Source organism: Rhodamnia argentea, chromosome 2 (genome assembly GCF_020921035.1).
Source record: "Rhodamnia argentea isolate NSW1041297 chromosome 2, ASM2092103v1, whole genome shotgun sequence".
Lineage (NCBI taxonomy): Eukaryota > Viridiplantae > Streptophyta > Magnoliopsida > Myrtales > Myrtaceae > Rhodamnia > Rhodamnia argentea.
The window spans coordinates 25,922,289-25,939,982 of record NC_063151.1 but is presented as its reverse complement, the minus strand read 5'-3'; the positions used below and the strand labels follow the sequence as shown (position 1 = coordinate 25,939,982).

Below are 17,694 nucleotides of genomic sequence, written 5' to 3'. Positions count from 1 at the left end.
CTTGGAACATTCTTGGGGCTGTGGGCCGGAAAAAAAAAAAAGGACTTATTTCAGTGGTTTAGCTATGGAAAGACCTGAAAAACATAGAGTATTGTCCAAGGTGCTAGGCATGGGCAACGTGGTGTTGAGCCTGGGCTTTTGTGCACCCCGATCGTTGCCCGTGCTCAAGTCCTTGGCACTCAAGCTTGGGTTCGGTTCTTCGACCGCATGTGCCCCAGCCATTAATGTCGGAATATTACACGTTTCTTTACGAAATTTTCTTTTCCAAACTACGAAAATTATTATTTTTAATTATTTTTAGATTTCATCTAAATATAAAAAAATTATTTTAATTATTCTAAATAATAAACTTCTTGAATTTTTTTTTTCTAGCAATGTTAAATTTTTCGTCTAACGTATTTATTTGATTTTTTCGTTTGTTTTTGCAATTCACTTTTAGGACCAAAAGAAGAAAAAAAACAAAAAAAAGGCCGGGCAAGTTTTCTCTCTCGTGTGCCGAGTCCTGAGTCCTTGACGCCTCTCGAGTCTCTCTCTCGCCCCTCTCAGCGCCGTCGCCACCGTCGCCCCCGTTGCCCTCGGGAGCTCAAGGTTGGTCTCTCTCTCTCTCTCTCTCTCTCTCTCTCTCTCTCTCTCCACCCTCCTCGGAATCCTAAGCTGTGCCTCAGTTGCTGAGTCCAATGGATGAATGGTGGGGTGATTTAGGTGAAATTGTTGAGTACCAAGTGGTTGTTAGACTGTTAGGTTTCAAGCAAAGTTGTCGATTCCAATCTCAGTTTAGAAGATAGCGAGCTTTTTTTTATTCCAATCTCAGTTTGAATTAAGTTGAAGTGGCTCTTTCATCTCAAGCCCTTCCCCTTTTTGTTTTTTTTTCTCGTTCAATAGGTGTTGATTTTGGGTTTTATTCCATATGCTGTTTGTTGAATTAGCTCTCACTTCTGGGGAATTTATGTTTTGCTGTCTGGAACACAAGACGATTGCAAGGCAGGTCTTTCCATAACTGTAATAGCAGCCTCAATGCCTTGTCTTGAACTGCAGAAATGGGACCTCACTACCGCTCGGACATGCATCGCATCTAAAAATCAGTCTTTCTTCTCTTTTTGAACACTCACACGTACAGATTATCATTTTGTTTCTCTTGCTACACTTGCTCCACTATTCTACAAAAGCAGTGTTGCCATTATGCTCGAATTTGAGTTTCAGTCTCCGCCCCTACTGCATGGTGGACCTAGATACACCAGGAAAGAGAACCCCAACTCGAATCTAGTATTGTCCGGCTCAAATTAGGATGCTGGTAAACTTACGCCCACAAGAATCCATCCAATTCCAACTTTTTCTCCCCATATTGTATTTTGAATTGAATTATTTCGATGATAAATCCTTGCAACGCATCCCACAACTGCCATCAATTACGTGTTAGACGATGGAGACATATATACGTTTTCGCTCTTTATCTTGTGTTTTATCTCGTCATAGTGAATTGTCCGTGTCTGAAATTGTCCACCTATAGATGGCTAGTTATTGTTGATGTCTCATCTCATCATTTCCGGACTACTCAGCATACTCGTCTGGCTAGGGAATTGAAGCTGGGGTCTTGTGGGGTGGGAGCTGAAACGAATGCAAATCAATGACTTGTTTTCTCGAAGTGACAATGTCTGCATTCAACGAAGCGTTATATAATTGAGATGTGCAGTCTTGAAAGAGAAAGGAGAGAAGAATGGAGCCAGAGGTAATAGAAGCAGAACTTGTGTTGCCAACCTATTTCAGCTTCAAGAAGACTCAAATTTATGAGAAGTATCCAAAGGGCCAGTCCAGTGCCAGGCGTTTCAAGCATCTCAAGCAGATCATTCAGGCTGAAAATATCCAGAGCTACCCTCCTGATGAACCTAATTGTAAGTTCATACTTCTCAGACCAAGCAAGCAAGAATATAAACTTTTCATTGGGTCGCGGATTTCTCTGTTTTCCCCCTTTGTTGATAGTGGTAATGGATTATGTTGGTCGATACACAGCCGGGTGTGTTGTCGTTTCCTCTCAGTACTCCTGCCATGATATTGGCGCATATCAAGTTTCAAATCCGGTAGCTTGTATTAGTTTTTTCAATGGAGCTATTTTATGATTGCTTCATATTTTTTGTCTTACTTCTGTCAAAAAAAAAAAAAAAAAAAACGATATTGAGATTTCGGAAGCTTTGAGACTTTGGTTACTTAGCTGGTTTTGCTGAAAATTTTTTACGCGGCAAATAGTGCAACTGCTCTAGAATCAGGATCATCTTGACTGGGGTTTGATTCTTTAATTGTGAACTCCTGCTTCTGTTTTTGTTTTAAAGATCGCAAATTCTATTATAGACAGTAGGAGTGCTGTATGCCTGCATTCTCTGAAACTCTGCATGAAAAGTATCCATTGAGATCAGATTGCTGAGACATCTTTGGTGGAAGGGCTTTCAATAGGAAATATTTCATCCTCACATCCTCTGGTGCACTTTGCCGTAAAAAGTCTAGTGATTGCTGTTGCTTCGTGCACACATGTACCTAGGCTTTATAAGTTGCAATAGAAGTCCGAACAGTTATGGTGCAGTTATTGTGGTTGTGCAGAGATGTACTTAACAACATAATAGCTTCTCTAAGCTCTACTTGCCTCTTTACATGTGAAAAGCCTGATCGTGCCCTGTTTTACAGATGTTAACATTGAATCACCACCTTCAATGCATCCAAGCAAGAGGATATGTGATATAACAGGATATGAGGTAAGTAACTCATAATGTCAAGATGCTGAATATTTTAGTTTATTATATGACATCAGATAGTATCGGGTTATATGTTATTGGATTTTAATATTGTTTACAAAATAGGTATTCTTTTGACTAGGTCACGAGAAAGAAGAAGTTCAAGTTTCTTGAAGTACTTTGTGTTTCTGCATTGCCATCGCAAAGCATCTGATAAATGAAAATTTTCTCATGAAGACCTCACTTTCTAGAATGCAAAGCTTAATGATCGAACTTTAATTTCTAGTATCCTACTTGGTGGCCATTTGGCATATCCTCCTTGTCTCTATTACATGTCGTCTAAACTGCTGCTTTGGCGTGCTCTTCTATATAAAATTAACTTTTCCTTCCTATGGATTTAATTAATACAAGCATGGGCGACACCACTTACTTGAAACTGGAATTTAGAGTAACACCTCTTTTCCTTGTTTCACTCTTTGTTGATGGTTCCTTGTGGTTTTATTCTGCACATACTATCATGTCTTGTGTCAAACTTCATGAATTATGATTTTAAAGTCAATATCTATGTTTCAGTCCTTCACAGAAGTGAATGGTCCTTTCACAGATATATCCTCATTTACGAAGAGAGCATCTTATGGAACAGACTGCATAATGAAGTTTTTGAATGTGTTTGCCAATGCAGGCACCATACCACGATCCGAGGACAAAGCTTCGTTATGCAAATGCCGGTGTCTTTAAGGTCATTAGGTCACTTCCCAGTGAGTATGTTCAGAGGTATCTGGCTCTAAGAAATGCTGCAGTTGTTTTGAGGTGAATTCAGCATATGGAAGGAACAAGGGATCTCTCTCTCTCTGGCACACATCAAAGGAACACGAAGTACCGCCCACCCAACACAAAGAAAGTTCATGGTTTCTCACTTTACTGGCATCTGATGCCGGCTTTCATCAGCTGTCCCACCTATTCAAGTAACTTCTAGCTGAAAATTTCGTTCTTGGTGTTACCTTATCTCGTCTGGGTTTCTTCTTTCCACAAAGCGATAGAGTTGCCGGGCGATTGCCGGTTGGTCCATTTTAGTTGCCATGCCAAGCAAAGAAAACTCAAGTCCACCGCAATCCGATGTCGCCAATCTTGCCAAGGGGATCTTAACCAAAGTTTCAGAATAGTGGGTAGTTGAGCCAAATATCTTTTGCAGGGCACACTGGCATTGTTCTTATTCAGTTTCATTTGTGTATGTCGCTTATGCGACTTAGGCTTCAACGAGATTCTGAAACGCTTGGTTCGAATAGATGATACGAGATATAAACATTAAAGAAAGTATCAAAGGAAAAAAAACATTAAAAATGGTGCGGCTGCTCAAATTATTTGTTCTTGTTCCTAACACTTCCGGGGTTCTAGAATTTGATTCTCAATAAGTGGCGTATTGAGATATTGAGGCATGATTCATCGATCTATTGTGTTTTTTTTTATTTGTCGATAGGAAAATTTTCATTTCATATGAGAGAGGGGATACGTAACTTCAAGATGCATAACTTCATTTATCGATCTATCGTCGAATTTTATAGAAAGCTTCGAGAATGAAAATTATCTTTCGAAAAATACATCAAGTGACTCCGATATTCTAATATCTCTTTTGGGTATTTTTGTTAATTGAGCTAAGGACAAAAAATGAGGGAAAGTTAGATTGATGGCCATTCGTTGGCTTAATCAATCCGTGGAGGCTCTTTCGTCACGGGATGGACGGCTCTTGTCAGAATGAGCATTAGAGTCCGACAAGAGACCGGAAACAGACATCATGAACATCGGAATCCGTTCGAGGCTATCTATATTTATTACTGTCACATGGGAATTTCGTAAAGTTCCATTTTTTTTGCGTGCGAGAAACGCGGTAAATGATTGCCCTGTCTTTGTTCGATCACGTTGAGTGATTCTCGTCCTCCTCGGTTCCTCTGCTTCTCTGCCGCAATGAGAATACGATGCATGGAGAAAAACAAATCTAATTAGTGACTGATTTCTCCGAAATTTACTTTGAAAACATAGGATTGTTCAACTTTTCGAGACACACGTAAACCGCCTTGTTTAGTGTACCAAAGGAAGAACGGGGACCTTCAAAGCTACGTCGGATAATATACGTCATGATTTCAATACATTATGACTAATGAGAAGTTATGTCGATTTTATTAATCATAATAGTACATGTAAAAAATAGTCGGTCTGGAAGAAGTAATAAGAGTTTAAATGTATGGTTTAGTCAAAGATTCCTTTCATTATTTAGGTTGTTGAAAAGTATATCACCAATCAATTCGGTTCAAGAAAAAGGGGGATGTTTCCCAAATTAGCTGTTACATTGTGGAGATTTAGAATAGACCTTGTAGACCTCAATTTTGACGAAATCAGAACTAGGAAGCAGACTTGAAATTCCCCGAAATTTATCGATTTTGATTCTTACTTGGGAAATGGTTGGATTCTCCTTTTTAAGTTTTTGGTTATAAGGCTAAATTTGATTAAATCTATCCTACATAAAAGTTAGAAGTGAAACAACGCAAAATTGGTGAAAAAAAAAAAGCTAAAAATTTAGTAATTTACTTATCTATCCACTCTCATTTCCTAATAATATATTCATAATTCACATGATTTTTTTGGTCAAATTATAATTCACATGATTACATGGGACCACAAATTTTTTTTTTATAGCATTTAGTCGAAAATGCGGGCAAAAATCTAGTAATAGTTAAAGTTTAGACAACAATTGCCTTTCAAATCTGCCTTCTATGACCATAAACAAATTTTGAAATTTCCGAGGATTAGGTGGAAAGGGACAAAAGTGAGAGTCCATACGCCAAATGCGTCTACGATCAAAAGTGCTCTTGTCTTTTCTCGCCTCTTCGTATCTTAGCATTTTCTCCTTTACACGGAAAGTTGAACAGATAATACTGGGTTGGTGTCGAGAAAAGCTGACCATCTTCTGGTTTCCCACTGGACCAAAACTTTGGAGGCAAGACTTTTGAGATTTACTCCATTATCTGGAAATCGCAAGGCCCCGTGTCTTGATTCGTGTAGCTGGGGAACGAAAAGGGTGAAAGATGGGTTCATTTGGGAAGCTTGCGAAGAGGGCTTTGGAGACTGAGATGCCTGTAATGGTTCAGGTACTTTGATTGGAATTCTTTCTTCTGTTCTTGTATCATTTTGGTTTTAACTGCCAAAGCACACCTGGGGGTTTCTCAATTGTTTCAATTTGCGTGAAATACTGTACCAAGTTGATTTCTTTTGCAGATACAAGAGGTGATTCGAGGAAGGAAAGATGCCATGTCTTTGGCTCAGGTTTGTTCCAACTTAGTTCTTCTTGTGTAGTGGGACAGTGTGTTCTTTTTCGTTTTTGTGTCGTGATTGATGATCGTGTTGGTGTCGAGAACTGAGAATGCATTGTGATCTGTTTTAGTTGTTCTAGAGTAAAATGGCCAAATTTTGTTGGGAAATGGGGATGGTGTCTTTCTCTTGCTTTGGTGTGAAGTGGGGTTGGTTCTTGTTTAGGGAAAGGCGTTTTAGGTTTCTCGAAAAGGGCCAAGCGGAAAATCGTGTGGGTAATGCATTTGTAGAAGTGCCTAGAGTATCAAAAGGTTTTTTTGCTCGACAATTTTGGGAAACTTAAACAAAAAATATCTGCCTTCTACGTATTGATTTTCGTTCATTGTTGGATTTGGTACAATTTTGAGGACTAGATTCCTAACGAGAATTTGCTATCCAGTCCATACTGCAGCTTGGGTTTTACATGTGATCAACTCTACTAGTTAATGTGTTGGAGAGGCATAGACCAGTGTTCTGGGCCTCATTAGTTTGCCTCAATTTCTGAATGGGATTTATCCACGATCCTTTATCTGATAATGGGGGAATCTCTTCTCTTATAAATAACATTGGTGTTGCATTTCAGTGTTTGTTTTTGTGCTCATCCTTCAAAGCACACTAACAGAAATGTTGATTGAGCTCTCATTTCAATTAGATACCCACAGAAACAGAAATGATTGCCTGTGGACTTGAAGCATCAAACTGTGTGTTCCCTGCTTAATAGGGCATTTTCCTCTGGTCATGTGAAGAATCTGTTGACTCTGGTGTATCCTCTTGCCTGCCATTGACAATCGTATCTTAATCTATTTAATGATCAGAACATGTTTACTTTGAAATCTCCATTACTTGTGTAATTGTGGAAGGGCTTTTGAGCGGAGTTTCTTTCTATTTCTTGTGGCACATAAGGTTTAATATCTTACGAAATGCTAGCTGTTAACTTTGCCGTTGTTTCTTGCGTTGTGCTAAGGGAGTGGTCTATTGGCAACCACCCAAGGATGCACTGAACAAGGTAAAAGAACTTGTTTGGGAGCCTTCTATTAGCCGTTATGGTGCTGATGAAGGTATCCCAGAACTCAGAGAGGCATTGGTAAAGAAGGTACACATTTTAAGGAATATTGCATTGACCTCTTCTATATTATTCAGACTAAAAGATTCCGGGACTTGGAAATTTAAAGATGAGTTTGCTTATGGTGGCATCCTTCGAATTGCTTCTTTTGCTTTGCAGTTGCAGCGGGAAAATAAATTATACAAATCTTCAGTGGTGGTAACTTCTGGAGCAAATCAGGTTTCTGGAAGTGCATTTCTCTTTTCTTGTATAGTATTTTTCTTCAAGTGAGGAGCGAACAACTCTGGTCTATTACGCCCTGATGAAATGATTCTGACCAACATATAATCTGTTCATTTTTCTTCTGCCAGGCATTTGTGGATCTTGTCCTCACGTTATGTGACGCTGGTGACTCTGTTGTCATGTTTGCGCCATATTACTTTAATGCATACATGTCCTTCCAGATGACAGGGGTCACTGATATACTGGTTGGTCCTGGTGACCCGGAGACTCTTTACCCTGATGCAGGTTAGATTTACGTGAGATATTTCTGTGAATTTGTTATCCTTCATGTAATAGGTGTTTAGGGCCTGTTTGTTTTCTACATTTTGAAAAGTTAAGTGTATAACCAACCCCCCCCAAAAAAAAAAAAAATAAAATATTTTCCGTATTTTATGTAATTAAAAAAAGGTTATATGTGAATTTGTGTCAACATTTATATGTTGTGAAAAATTTCAGATTAAAAAAGGTCAAGTGCGTGTACCTATGTTTAGATCGAGTGAAAAGTAAAATGTAAAAGTTTATCCTTACATGCCCTAGACCGTTGATGATCATTCGTTAGTATTGGCATTCCATTAGTGTCATTACGTTTTCTTCTCCCCACTAGTTTGTTTATCGATATGATTGTCCTCTTAGTGAAGAAACTAGAAGTACAGTTTTTCGTTTGTACTTGTATGTTACTGTACATTACAGGGGGACCCCTTAGTGATTCCTGAATTCATCCTGAAGACTGCTATTGTGATAAGTAAGATTGAAAAATCTGTATTCCCATGTGTCTCTGTGAAGTGCTGGTTGAAAATCTTCTTTCTAAAATTTCTCCTAGTAGCCACATTTAGAGATGTACCTATATGCAAATGTTAGGAGCTTCTGAAATTTGTATGTTTCTTATGGGGGTCACACCATCATTATGTGAAAGAAGTTGCTTGAGTCTTCTCTGAGGGTGTTAATTACTACTACTTATTTGTTCATTTATTCATTTCAGAATAATGTTAAAGGTGTTAGCAATCCATCTCTATATGGTCAATAGGTTTCAAGGGTGTCTTTAATTTCACTGGATGCTGCTGATTTGAATGATTGTTGCACATCTCCTCCATGTGTTTTGTGGGAGGAGTACTTAGCAATTTACTATAACTGCAGATTGGTTAGAGAAAACTCTATCCGAAACCAAACCTGTCCCAAAGCTTGTTACAGTTGTGAATCCTGGAAATCCATCCGGCACCTACATCCCTGAGCCTCTTCTTAAGGTCTCACTCTCTCTCTCTCTCTCTCTCTCTGAAATGGCCTATTAATTGCTACGAGGACACAAAATCAATACTCATTTTTTTTTTTTGGGAAAACTCTAATGCACTGTCTTGGCAGAGGTTAAGACTAGATAATCAAGTTCTACTTCAATTATCTAACTTTGTGTTTTCTTTTTCCTAGTAGAGGATATCAGATCTTTGTGAGCAGAATGGTGCATGGCTTGTTGTCGATAATACATATGAGTAAGTCCTTGTTATTTTAAATGCTTGCCTTTTCTTTATCAACAGAGCTTCTCAATGTGATGATTTCTCTACCTAGAGGTCACTTTGAGGTGATTTACAGCAAAGTAAGCTTTTATTTGTTGATATTGCTACGTTAGTCTCTGTCTGTCCAAAAATTTACAAGCTCTTCTCTGTCCTAGAGTAGCGGCATGTCACACACGTATGCCAGGAGTAAAGTCATGTCATTTTGGGGTCTCAGCATAACTGAAATCTGGCTATATATATGATTCTGCAATCCAATCTATTGGCTAAAAATGCTTTATGTACTAAATTCTCCCGTGGTCCTTTTGTTTTTGCAGGTATTTTATGTATGATGGTCTTAAGCACACCTGCATTGAAGGAAATCATATTGTCAACATCTTTTCTTTTTCAAAAGCCTATGGGATGATGGGATGGCGAGTTGGATATGTAAGTTGCTTTGTTGCGTGAGAATTGAATGAGTTCCTTATGACCATTAAGCCCTTTCTCTTTTCCGTTTCACGGGGAACAGTATGTCAAATTGGCTTGACCATAAATATAAGCATATTCATAAGCGAGTCATTATATTTAACCTTCACCCTGGATCAACTTAGTACATCTTTCTGGATTAAATGAAAAGCATAAATGACAGGTTCTTTGAATGGTCTCAATTAATAGGAGACAGATGAGTTTAAGTTTATGCTATTTAACTCGGAATGTGCACATGGGGCCAGTCTTCCCTTCTTATTGAAAAGTTAAACATTATCGATGATTTGTTATTTTTGAAGACTAATTTGGTGAGTGCAATTCACAGATCGCATATCCTTTGGAAGTTGAAGGTTTTGCAGACCAACTCCTCAAAGTTCAGGACAATATCCCCATATGTGCTTCGATCATTTCTCAACATCTAGCCCTATACTCCTTAGAAGCGGGACCTGAGTGGGTCACGGAGCGTGTGAAGACTCTCATCAAGAACAGGGAGATCGTCGTAGAAGCTCTCTCTCCTCTTGGAGATGGCGCGGTTAAAGGTGGAGAGGGCGCCATTTATTTGTGGGCAAAGCTACCCGACAAGTTTGTCAAGGACTTTGATGTCGTTCGCTGGCTCGCTCATAAGCATGGGGTCGTGACTATTCCCGGGAGTGCGTGCGGGTGTCCCGGGAATCTCAGAATATCTTTCGGAGGGTTGGTGGAGAGTGACTGCAGCGCCGCTGCGGAGAGGTTGAAGAAGGGATTAGAGGAATTGGTGAGAGATGGAATGGTATAATGAGCGGTTCTTTTAGCCTTCGATTGGAACAATTGGAACATTGGTGCCTATTTACCCAATTTGTGCCACATTCGTGGCTGGTACGTCATAGTAAGCGGTGGTTTTTATAGTTCTTGTTAATCTTATGGTGAAATGGTGCTTCGCACACAGGCTTGTACTGTCAAACAGGTTCGACACTAAATACAGGCAGAAATGTTTCATCATTCAGGAAATTTGAAACGGTGTGGTAGCCAAGTTTGGTAGTAAAAAGACATTCTCGAACACAGCCTTTTTGTGGAAAACAGAGGGAGAGAAACTAGGGAGAAGTCTCGATGCTCCTAGAGCTGGAAAAAAGTTCCGATGGCCATTTCGGGGCGTCGTGTGGCGGTGCTTATAAGCCGGCCCGTTGTAGCATTGGCTCATCTTGTCGCCTGGTGGAGCGAGCCATTTGCGAAGGAGCATCGGTAGGTGAGACTTTCGACCGATATTTTGAAACGGTATATCCTTTTCCTGTTCAAACTGGGAAGTCGTATTCCTGTATTGGTAGGTTCACTGTTCTGTCTGGGGCTCTGTGTCTCGCACTGATATGAACGTCCTGTTTTGTCAAACTCCATTGCTTGTCCCGCCCTGTTCACCCATCTCTCCCCCACATGCGATACTACCTAAGTCGCCTCTTCCAACATGGGAATCGAAACTCACTTTGGACACGTAAAGCTTGATACGAGAATTCCAGGGACTAGAAACAATCTTTAACCATTAACAAAACAAAGAAGAAGATCTAAAGGCATTGATGTTCCCCAGGGACGTGCTTGTTTCACTTTCACGCGGCTTCGTACGGCAGGTCTTTCGGTTTTCGTTTTGTTTAAACAGATCTTCTCGGGTTCTACTGGAAGAATAAATGCTCTCTCCTTAAATTTGGGTCGAAGAAACCGGCAGTGCAGAGTCTGTGGAAGGAGCAGAAGCATGGGGCTCCTCGTCATCTTCATCCTCTTCTTCACCTGCATTTGCAACCCCACGTCTTCCCAGTTGATGTCAACCCGACATGGTGATTTCCCTTCCTTGTCTTTCGTATCTGATGGGCGTTATCTGTTTGACCGAATTTGGGTTTCTTGAAAATGGTGTGATCAGATCAGGAAGCTAAGTGTGGGACGGTGGATTGCGGGATGGGGACGTGCCGGGAGACCCCGGCCGTGCTGCCCGGGTTCGCGTGCGACTGTTACTCCGGGTGGAGCAGGCCCCAGCTGGGCGGCTGGGTCGTCTGGCCCTCCTGCATCGTGCCTAACTGTCAGTCTCTCTCTCTCTATATCCCTCTCCATATCATAGCGAAATCGAAACCGTTGGCTCATGTGGATCCCTCGTTGATCTCGCCGCATGTTTTCACTTGATTGAACGGTCCGAACGCATCTCTTTGACAGATTCTTTTTAAACTTGGAAGCGGAAAATCATAGGACAATCTAATGGAAAAATCACATCATGCATGTAGATAAGATAAGATCACCAAAACAAGCACTCTTTGCCTAGGCATCATATCACCCACCATCTACGCATCGCAAGTTACTTTAGAACTTCTGTAAACATTTCACAAGTAATAGGACATTGAGCTATTCAATTAACATTTCACGTGAGACTTTTCGGGAACAACACAGGCAGCATAAATTACGAATGCGGCGGCGAACCTCCGGTGCCTCCGTCCCCGCCTCCGCCGTTGTTTCTGCCACTGGTTAATTTCTCCCTCCGTAAGTTTTCTCCTTTTGGTTGTGCATCCGGCAACATAATCTGTTCATTCCAAGGATGCATTATGTTCGTCGCTGCCATTGCAGCTTGCTTGTTCGTGCTGTGTGGAGACGGGGAGTGTGTGCCTAGCGGGAATACTTACGAGTGCCAGTGCCACCAGGGCTCGGCCAATTTGCTGGGCTTGCCCATCTTCGCCTGCGTACAAAAATGTGAGTTCCTCTATGTCTCTAATTCCCATGCTTTTCACATTCATAAATAGATGGCCTGAAAAGATGCAGACGGTTTCTCACTTGTGACACAGGCTATTGTAGTTCTAACTGTACGTTTCGTTCTTTACTGTGTTTAGGCAATTTGGGAGCAGACTGCAGTAATCTCGGGTTGGGCCCGCCGGCCACGGGGCCCCCGCCGTCGCCTCTGAAATCTTCCGCCTCGCCTGGAACTGGTAATTCATCCCCGCCATCTCCTTCAGCCCATCCGCGAAATGGTAAATAAGTCGTGGCCCATTCCCCACCGGAAAATTTCTCTCTTTCACGTAGCCCAGATAACATTCAAAGGGGTTGTAAATGACTTGCGAGGTTGCTTTAGCTTCTTAACCTTGTGATTTTAGCCCACATCTTTACTGAGCATGTCTCGCGCGATGCTGGCTTTGGCAGGATTGGCGGGCGCACCGAATTGTTCGAGGAGTTATCGGGCGCTGTCATGGATGATGATGCTTCTTGCTGCGATGGCCGTCTCGTGGATTTAGCAGAGCAATGCGATGAGCTGCGTATGGTTCGGTCACGCAATAATTTCATTTCTGATTATAAGGAAGATCATAGAAGGGGCTCGAACATTTGATAGTACACTTATACATGGCTCTTTTTTCATGATGATTACGTTGCCTCGCTTCTTTGAAATCTGATATTTACACTATATAAAGCATACATATGTATTTATTCTTTATAGTTTATGCGGTCTTGTAGCTTGTAAGTAAAACTCTCTCTCTCTCTCTCTCTCTCTCTCAGCTTCATTTCAGGGAAAATTACTTGCTTATTATGTTCTTGAAATTCAAAAAGAACTTCTCGATCATGGTGAGCATGGATTCAGGTAGAACCAAAGGGTGACAGGTTCTTGATAGTTCTTCCTCTTGCCCCTGCTTCTCGTTGTCCTCCTCTGCAATCCTCACCAACTGCTCCTAGTCCTTCCGGTCGGGAATTCTGAGGTCCCCAATGTCGTTCCCCGTCGCCGTGGCTGCGGGACTTTGTGAGTTACCCCTTCCTGAGGCAGTCGAAGGAGGGGAGCTTCTCGAACGCGGCCCCCTTAAGGGCCTCCTCGCCGTCTTCCTCTGAAAACGACCTCGAACGCACGTCCATGCCGGTGTTCCTCCATATGGATCGACTTGCTGTTGGCGGGCAACCTGTTGCTAGCCCCGTAAAGATCGACAACCTCCATCCCAAAACTGACATAAAGCTAACCACCCCACCCCACCCCTCCCTTCTTTCTTCTTATTGCTGTTCTTGATCAAGAGGGAACTGCAAAGCTCTGTTTTGGGGCCACTGCAGGGACGACAAAGAACATGGGTGATGTCGAGCATTAGATTTGTTTGTGGGACATGGAGTGTCACACCCTCGACTCTAAAGAAATAAGCAATGACACGGCTGTCTTTTACCCGAAGGACACAACCTCAAACATAATTATAATTCAACCTTATATCGAAGTACATACATTCATATAATTTGATAAAAAATTACCTGGTTACAACATCAGAAGTTTTCGATAATCTATCAAAAAGATATACGTACACATATTCATAAAAAGCGAACTTAGAAACTCTTCTTCCGTGTACAACTCATATCACAAGTCACCACTATCAAAATGGCCTCTCGTTAACGATAATGCTTTCATCCTACTTGCAGCTCGCTGAAGAACCAGAAGCGAGAAAGATGAATGGAGTGAACAACCAACTCAGTGAATAATACATCTCTTTTAAGAAGATTGAACATTCACTATACACCTTCATAAAAAATATCATCATTGGTCAATCTCAAGTCGGAGTAATATATAAGTAAAATATCAAGAGTGGATAATATTTTTCCAACAAACCTTTTTACATAAAAGTTAGTTAACAATCAAGGCAGACGTCCATGATCTACTCTATCGACTAATCTAGTACTCAACATTTACCTATGGTCACGTTTAATATCGTGACAAAGGTGATCAAGTTTACTCCCTTGCTAGATCTACCACCGATATTAGCCGTTGGTTCGGCCATATTGACGTCCCGATAGTATGCTACTCCCCCCCAATTCCCCAATAGATCTAATCATAGCGACATTAGCATAATCCATCAACCTCAAAGTCATGACCAAAATCAGAAATCATCACAAAAATCAATTTGAGTAACCTGAACATGTAACTTTTCGTAACTCAATTGATAAAAGAAAATAACTTTTATAAACCATATTTAAAGTCAGGGACTTTTCATGATTTTTTTCCCCAAAAGGTTTTGCAAACCCATTTGCAGGCAATTCGTTTAGACATTATCTAAAAAACCTTTCCATGCAGTAAAAAATATTTAATCCAATTTATGCAAGAAATATGTTATGTCTTTAACTCAGAACATATCTAAATCATTTCGTTTTCGAAATATGAGAAACTCAAAAAAGAGATAGTACCAGCTGAAAGCCAACCTATGAAGGATACTCTAGTTGACACACTTGAATTCCTAGCAATTAATCGGAAAACGATATCAACAACTAAGCGATACACTACTCGAGCGAATGACATGACTAAACTACGGTTAATCGTCGATAAAACGGCTTCAACACGCTGATGAAGAAACTTGTTTACAATAACATTCGTCTTTCCTCGTTACGCATCCTCGTTAGGCATAGCTAGCGTAAGAAACTTCGAAAACTCGTTGCAATCAAACCATATTTTGAAATCAACTTTTGTTATAGCGCCTTAAACTATTATTTCCATGTATAAACACGGCCCGACAATACCTCGAACTCCGTAGCTCAAATTCCCGTAACTCTGAATTTACGACCTAACTTCAAAAATTACTCCGGTTAGACGAATAATATGCTCGAATACTTACCCGGCTTTATAATTCGAAGTTGATTCGAGTTTATGGGACGAGCCGCCTTTAGGTTTCTCGTTTTGTCCGCTGGTGTCCTCTTCCACAATCTCTGTTGAAGAAGAATAAAACGGGTTGGGGCTGGGGAGACATGGGCTTGGGATTTTATGGGCCCATATATATATTAAAGAGAAGGAGAGAAGATTTTGGGGTCGGGACGAGACCTCCATGGATGATCTCGATAGATTGTGATTTTTGGTCACAAACAAATTTTCGATTTCCTTTTTTATCAGAAAGGAAATTTTCATTTCACTTAAAAAAGACAAAACTAATCGCAAAGATCAACTTGGTATTGGCTCTCCGTCTTTCTCTCTCTCTCTCTCTCTCTCTAATGACAATGTATTTGGACCCTCAATCGTGCGCATCTCTTGTTGTTAGATTTGTCAAACGGGTGGACCGGATTGATGACCCGACCCACATATACCCATTTAACCCATCTATTGCAATGCGAATATAGTAACATGTATTGACCCAACCCATATTTATAAAACATTTTCTTATCTAATCAAATCTAAGAAAACTCATACTCAAATTGAGGTGAGAGTGCGGAGTAAGTGGTTGTGAGATCGAACGAGGGTGAGAGAGAATGAAGAGAGAGTCATAAATGTGGGTTGTCTTTAAGTAAATTGAAAATTCATTTATAGCTCATTTAAGATCAATCGAACATTCATATTATGTTTAAACTATTTATGACTCATTTATTGTATATAATTAATTCATATAACAACCCAGCCCATCATGTATGGATTAAGAAATGAGTTTATGACTCGTTTTGACAAGCCTATCTCTCATATGTCCCACTTAATTTGACGGTCCGGTCATTTGAGGATTCTTTTAACTTGGTAACGGAAAAAAACACCGGACATGCTAAACGAAACAATTAGACCGTACATGTATGTAAGATCACCAAAACCGACAATGCATGACTGTTCGGAGTTGGGCGTAAGATCGGATGACTACGAATTCGGAATACGTGTGATACCATGTCGCCGGGCGTAGGGGGGGTCCGTGCCGTTTGGCATGCAAATTTCATGAGGAGTTCTGTAGCATTTCACAAGCAATAGGACGTTGAGTTGTTCAACATAAATAAAGAAGAAGAAGAAAGATTTCAAATGCAATTTTCGGAACGAAACGGGCACCATCAATTACCAATGCGGCGGCGAGCCTCCAACGCCGCAGCCTCCGGCGCTCTAGCTTCCGCCACCAATTAATTTCACCGCCGATCCATCTTGCCCTATTCCGTTGTGTGGGGATGGGGAGTGTGTGGCCCACGGGAACCACAATGGCTCAGCCTATTTGATGGGCTCCGCAGCCTTACCTTGCTTCCAAAAATGTAAGTTTTCACACTACTTGATTTCATATTTCACCACTCTATTGACATTTAACTACATCAATTTCATTCAATATTCTTGCCGACGATTATGGCGCAAAAAGAGGGAAACGGCTTCGCGCCCGTGAGACAAGTTGTTGTAGCTCTAACCGTGCGTTTCGTAAACCATTCTACCGTGCTTAGGCAATTTGGGACCAGACTGCAGCAATCTTGCGTTCGTCCCGCCGGTCACCCCTCCGTCTCCATCTTCGCCTTCTTTGGCCTCGCCTAGAAATGATAAGCCGTCCCCATCATCTTCTACGGCCCCACCTCGTAACGGTAAATAAGTTGCGCGCTTGATATAGTTCTAACACTTTTCGTACTAAATTACTAAATCGAAATCACACAGACAATACATATATGCATTAGATGAGGATGCAAAAATCGTTGTTCTTGCAAACCACAGTTGTCGGGAGTACCACCCGACCTCGTATGTTGGGATGGGCCTTGGTGAGGCCTTGTGTTGTCCGCTGTTCCTCTTTACATAGCCCATAAATTATTCAATTGGGTTTATGCCTCAAGCTCTCATTACTAAGGATTTGCCCCTGGAGTGCTGCTTCATTTAACCCGCTAATTGAGTTGCGTCATGAACTGCAACCCGTAAATGACCCGCGAGGTTGCTTTAGCTTTGTCATTACAAGACAAATTCTTATTCTTTATTGGCAAATGTTCTCTGTCCATTCTCGATGAAGCGCCTGTCTTTCTTATTGGTTCGGTTGACAGGATCGGCGGATGCATCGAACTGTCGGAGGGAACATCGGGCGCCGTCATGGATGCTTCTTGTAGTAATAGTTGTCTTGGGGGAGTTAGTGTAGCAATGCAACGAGATGCACATGAATTAGTCATGGACTTCATTCGGGCTCGGGCCGATTTGCGCCCTCCATCTTATAACTTTTATCCGCGAAATCTTCTTGTCAACTTTGTAATATATTCTTTTGCTGCAAAGAAAACTACGTCATCACGATGCTTGATCAAGTGAAAGGAAGTCAAATTGGGTTGAATACCCATTTATAACCCAGGCTTGATGGTTTGGTTCGTATCTAGATTAGTTAAAATATGCTAAATGGGTTGATATGAGTTTGAGGGGAAAAGCATACTAGAAATGCCATAACTTGTGTACGGCGTTCACTTAAGTGCCATAACTTTCAAAACGTTCACTTTAGTGCCATAACTTTCAAAAATCGTTCACTTGAGTGCTACGTCGGAGCAAAATCGTTCACTTGAGTGCTATAGTAACTTTTCCGGCGTGCCACGTCAGCTTTTCGGCATGCCACGTCATCTTTCCCGCGTCTACAAAAACTTTTTCGCGCGTGCTACAGTAACTTTTTCAGCGTCTACAGTAACTTTCCCGGCTGCCACGTCAACA

At 41.1% G+C, this 17,694-nt stretch overlaps 3 protein-coding genes across 5 annotated transcripts; all 3 read left to right on the top strand.

Moving 5' to 3' along the window:
• Positions 1 to 458: 458 nt before the first annotated feature.
• LOC115737548 (chromatin-remodeling complex subunit ies6) lies at positions 459 to 3,728 on the top strand. 2 transcript variants are annotated; one of them, XM_030669722.2, is made up of 4 exons: positions 459 to 588; positions 1,691 to 1,889; positions 2,674 to 2,741; positions 3,403 to 3,728. In XM_030669722.2, the coding sequence occupies exons 2-4, from the start codon at positions 1,715 to 1,717 to the stop codon at positions 3,532 to 3,534; spliced, it is 375 nt and encodes a 124-aa protein (XP_030525582.1). In that variant the 5' UTR covers positions 459 to 588; positions 1,691 to 1,714; the 3' UTR covers positions 3,535 to 3,728. The 2 variants fall into 2 exon arrangements, with proteins under 2 accessions (XP_030525582.1, XP_030525580.1); XM_030669720.2 differs by having other exon boundaries at positions 482 to 588; positions 1,557 to 1,889.
• Positions 3,729 to 5,614: 1,886 nt separating this feature from the next.
• LOC115737473 (aromatic aminotransferase ISS1) lies at positions 5,615 to 10,340 on the top strand. The gene is made up of 9 exons (XM_030669596.2): positions 5,615 to 5,863; positions 5,991 to 6,038; positions 7,027 to 7,155; positions 7,285 to 7,344; positions 7,476 to 7,632; positions 8,521 to 8,627; positions 8,809 to 8,867; positions 9,206 to 9,314; positions 9,679 to 10,340. Exons 1-9 carry the CDS (start codon positions 5,801 to 5,803, stop codon positions 10,126 to 10,128), a joined length of 1,182 nt encoding a protein of 393 aa, XP_030525456.1. The 5' UTR covers positions 5,615 to 5,800; the 3' UTR covers positions 10,129 to 10,340.
• A 147-nt stretch (positions 10,341 to 10,487) lies between these two features.
• LOC115737474 lies at positions 10,488 to 12,763 on the top strand. Of its 2 annotated transcripts, none has more exons than XM_030669598.2 (6): positions 10,488 to 11,152; positions 11,236 to 11,391; positions 11,754 to 11,843; positions 11,928 to 12,050; positions 12,188 to 12,325; positions 12,495 to 12,763. In XM_030669598.2, exons 1-6 carry the CDS (start codon positions 11,071 to 11,073, stop codon positions 12,584 to 12,586), a joined length of 681 nt encoding a protein of 226 aa, XP_030525458.1. In that variant the 5' UTR covers positions 10,488 to 11,070; the 3' UTR covers positions 12,587 to 12,763. The 2 variants fall into 2 exon arrangements, with proteins under 2 accessions (XP_030525458.1, XP_030525459.1); XM_030669599.2 differs by having other exon boundaries at positions 12,188 to 12,283; positions 12,495 to 12,751.
• The last annotated feature ends 4,931 nt before the right edge of the window (positions 12,764 to 17,694 follow it).

What these genes read in the sequence shown, in the direction of transcription:
- LOC115737474 (XM_030669598.2), top strand. Translation starts at nt 11,071, where the DNA reads ATGGGGCTCCTCGTCATCTTCATCCTCTTCTTCACCTGCATTTGCAAC. An exon ending in CTTCGCCTGCGTACAAAAAT is followed by an intron (nt 12,051 to 12,187) that starts GTGAGTTCCTCT and finishes TACTGTGTTTAG; the next exon opens with GCAATTTGGGAGCAGACTGC. An exon ending in TTCAGCCCATCCGCGAAATG is followed by an intron (nt 12,326 to 12,494) that starts GTAAATAAGTCG and finishes TGGCTTTGGCAG; the next exon opens with GATTGGCGGGCGCACCGAAT.
- LOC115737548 (XM_030669722.2), top strand. Translation starts at nt 1,715, where the DNA reads ATGGAGCCAGAGGTAATAGAAGCAGAACTTGTGTTGCCAACCTATTTC. An exon ending in CCCTCCTGATGAACCTAATT is followed by an intron (nt 1,890 to 2,673) that starts GTAAGTTCATAC and finishes CCTGTTTTACAG; the next exon opens with ATGTTAACATTGAATCACCA. An exon ending in GTGATATAACAGGATATGAG is followed by an intron (nt 2,742 to 3,402) that starts GTAAGTAACTCA and finishes TTGCCAATGCAG; the next exon opens with GCACCATACCACGATCCGAG.
- LOC115737473 (XM_030669596.2), top strand. Translation starts at nt 5,801, where the DNA reads ATGGGTTCATTTGGGAAGCTTGCGAAGAGGGCTTTGGAGACTGAGATG. An exon ending in ATGCCATGTCTTTGGCTCAG is followed by an intron (nt 6,039 to 7,026) that starts GTTTGTTCCAAC and finishes CGTTGTGCTAAG; the next exon opens with GGAGTGGTCTATTGGCAACC. An exon ending in GAGAGGCATTGGTAAAGAAG is followed by an intron (nt 7,156 to 7,284) that starts GTACACATTTTA and finishes TTTGCTTTGCAG; the next exon opens with TTGCAGCGGGAAAATAAATT.